At 43.3% G+C, this 3,105-nt stretch overlaps 1 protein-coding gene across 1 annotated transcript; it reads right to left on the minus strand.

The window, feature by feature from the left end:
• Positions 1–292: 292 nt before the first annotated feature.
• Positions 293–2,675, minus strand: LOC135809803 (uncharacterized). Its single transcript, XM_065323268.1, has 4 exons — positions 2,107–2,675; positions 1,626–1,861; positions 829–1,422; positions 293–321 (listed from the first exon to the last, which is right to left on the minus strand). Exons 1-4 carry the CDS (start codon positions 2,673–2,675, stop codon positions 293–295), a joined length of 1,428 nt encoding a protein of 475 aa, XP_065179340.1.
• Between the last annotated feature and the right edge of the window lie 430 nt (positions 2,676–3,105).

The following is a 3,105-nucleotide window of genomic DNA, read 5'->3' on the forward strand; positions in this document are numbered from 1 at the left end:
TGACCATGAAGTTGTAGGTTCAAACCCCAGCCTATCTTCAACTCATAACCTTTTTTTCTATCGTTTTGCTGTCTGTGGACCATGAAGTTGTGGGTTCAAACCCCAGCCTATCTTCAATTTTATTTCTTTTTCTTTTTCCATTGATTTTGTGGCACTATAAAAGCACAGAGAAGTATTGCATTGAGATCCGAGATGTCTTGTTGTGACGCACAATACTATCATAGATATATCATAGATGTAATAAGACCAAAGACCAAAGTACAGTAGAGTGTGACTCAATATAATCTTTCTGTCATAGCCACCCACCCACAATCTTGCTTCCTTGTGCACGAACACGAAACACACGCAAAGACACATACACACGTCTGTGCTCGGTTTCCAGTTGTTTTTAATTTGTTGGAAAGTTAATGGTATAAGAGCATGCATACATTGATACCACAACAATGAGACCTGGCAATAGTAATAAGTTAATAACAATAATGAAATTTGAAATTGCAATAATGAAATGGGGTTGTCATAAAGATCAAAAGAAATCATCATATTGCAGGAAAGAAGTGTAATAAGATGTATGCTGTTTTACGGTATATTCCACTGTCCACACTGATATCCTTTGTAATAAGGGATTGACAGTGAGTAGAGAGAGCGTTCTTCCAGAAGATAGCGGTAATTGGAATGTTGATTAGGAAAATGGCGGGAGTTCCTCACGCAAGGGACCTCGAGACCGCCGGTTGAACTGTGGTGAAAACCCATCACCACTTGGGATGAATACCTGTAAAATCACAAAAACTCAAGCACAGAACAGGAAAAAGAACCACAAAACTTAATTACCTGCATCATCATTAGCATCATCATCATCATCATCGTCGTCATCTTCATGGACAAGGTCTTCGTCGTCATCTCCGTCGTCATCATCACTATCGTCACTATCGTCACTATCACCTAGTTCAATGATGATCTTATCTATCATCTCATCTTGCAAACCGTCATTAACCCATGATTGATCAACAAGTTCGTCACAATGTCGGCAACAATTTGGCCACAATTCAGGTTTCAGACTTGCAAACGCATTGTGAACATGCTCCTGTACGTCACCTATCTTGTACGTTTTGTTGATATTGGCTACATTCCCCTTAAGCCGAGCCCATACTAACTCAATAGGATTGAAAATGCAATGATAAGGAGGAAGGCGAAGGACATCAATCCCTTGCTTTTCAGCTTCCTCATCGCACACATATTTAGGACTAGGCTTATTCAACTTAACTAAATCAAGAAGCTCCTTCTTCACCATGTCCGGAGTCCAATGGATAGCACGCTGGCTCAACCACTCTTGGATCTCCGCTTTCCGCGACGATGTGGTGGGGCACTTGGATGCCTGCGTCTTCCGCGTATGGTACGGTGCATTGTCCATGACAATGACCGCACCTGCAGTAGAACAATGAAGATGGACAAAAAAACACTAATCAAACACCATCACCCTATTATAATATGAAAAGGTTCCAATTCTGAAACACAACCACTATTATGATCAATGGAAATTGCAATCGGCAGTTTTCACTAAAACAATTTGGAAATAAAACGCACATATGTAACAAACAGAACAAAAAAGAAGGGAACAGTTGGCTCACCTGCCGGTAGATGTTGTTGAATTGAAGGCAGTAGCTTCTGCGTCCACCACTCTTCGAAGTGCTTCGCGTTCATCTCATCATGGTAATCATGAGATTTGGTGTTTCCCACAAACACCAACTCACACCCTGGTAGAAAGCCACCTTTCCAACCAGCGTGCAAGATTATGAGACGCTTGCCCTTCCCAGACGGAGCTTCATGGGGTTGCTTGTCACCTCCTGCTGCATCTTTCAGATACCTACAGTAAAGTGTACAACACAAATGTTCTCTCAGTAACATTTTAATACATGTAACTTCTTACAGAACCAGAACAAATTGAGAAAATATCCAATAGTGAAAACATACATGCAACACCTATAAAACGAAACCATCTTCAATAGTTCTCATCACCACTTATATCCAAAGATACATACAGCAATAACAAATTTCACTGTTACGAACACTACATCAGTGCCATGAATTTATAAATTTGGGAAGACTCACCATTTCCTAGAAACAGTATGATGGGCATTGATCCAGGTTTCATCCAGGTAAACAATTGGTCTGCCTTCCCGACGAATTTGCCTGATCCGACGCAGGAAGCGATGACGCCAAGCAACAATATCAGTCCGCTCCATCATTATCTGAGTGTTCCCCTTCGTCTGCACATAGTGAAAGCGAATCGACTTCAGAACTCTCCAGAATGTCGTTCGTGACATTTTTGGAAAGTCTTTGTCTTCCTTGCACAGAGCAAACACTTTGTCCACAGTGGGGTGCTCACGCTTGGAGTAGAATCCATGGACTTTCCCCCGGATGACGCTCCTCGTGAACTCGTCCACAACAACTTTAGGGCGGCCACGAGCTTTACCCTGCTTCGTAGCTTTACCCTGCTTCGTACCAGATACTCGACGAAGATGGTTGACAGCCGCCGTTGTAATTTTGCACGCCATGGCTGTTCGGACGGCCAGCGATTTAGCAGCACCACGATCACGACGACCACCTGACTTCTCCAACTGAAAGAAGGCGTAAACATTGCGAACTATCGACTTCTCTCCCTCTCCAAGGCGAGGCATGGCAGAAGATAATCGACAATGTTTATCAAATAAATCAAACAAGAGAAAGTGCACAACGTGCCTTGCACGTTTTATGCAAACTCGCGTGGCGCGCGGATTTTTCGTACTTGCCGCGCAATATTTCTTCGATTTCAGAACGAGTTTTTCCTGGCAGCTCCTACGGTAAAACCGTAAACTCGGCGAGCGCTCCCCGGGATTGTATTTCTTTTTGAAACGGACTGTAGGTCGATGCTTTGCGTCGATGGGTTGTGGTTGTTCTTGTTGCTTCTCGGTTGCTTGGAACTTGGTCCTAGAGTGTAGCTTTGGTCTTCTTGTGTGGTGAGGGTGAGGAATGGGTATCTGGACTCCTGGTATATTTCCGTAAAGAACCTGGAATCGTAGAATCCTGAGATATGTCTGGCCCACTCCCCGGTCATGACACCTGTAAATT

Source organism: Sycon ciliatum, chromosome 1 (genome assembly GCF_964019385.1).
Source record: "Sycon ciliatum chromosome 1, ocSycCili1.1, whole genome shotgun sequence".
Classification (NCBI taxonomy): domain Eukaryota; kingdom Metazoa; phylum Porifera; class Calcarea; order Leucosolenida; family Sycettidae; genus Sycon; species Sycon ciliatum.

Coding starts and splice junctions, on each gene's coding strand:
- LOC135809803 (XM_065323268.1), bottom strand. CDS start 2,675: ATGCCTCGCCTTGGAGAGGGAGAGAAGTCGATAGTTCGCAATGTTTAC. Junction 1,862..2,106: donor CATACTGTTTCTAGGAAATG/GTGAGTCTTCCC, acceptor ACTTTACTGTAG/GTATCTGAAAGATGCAGCAG. Junction 322..828: donor TGATGCTAATGATGATGCAG/GTAATTAAGTTT, acceptor TTCGTGCACAAG/GAAGCAAGATTGTGGGTGGG.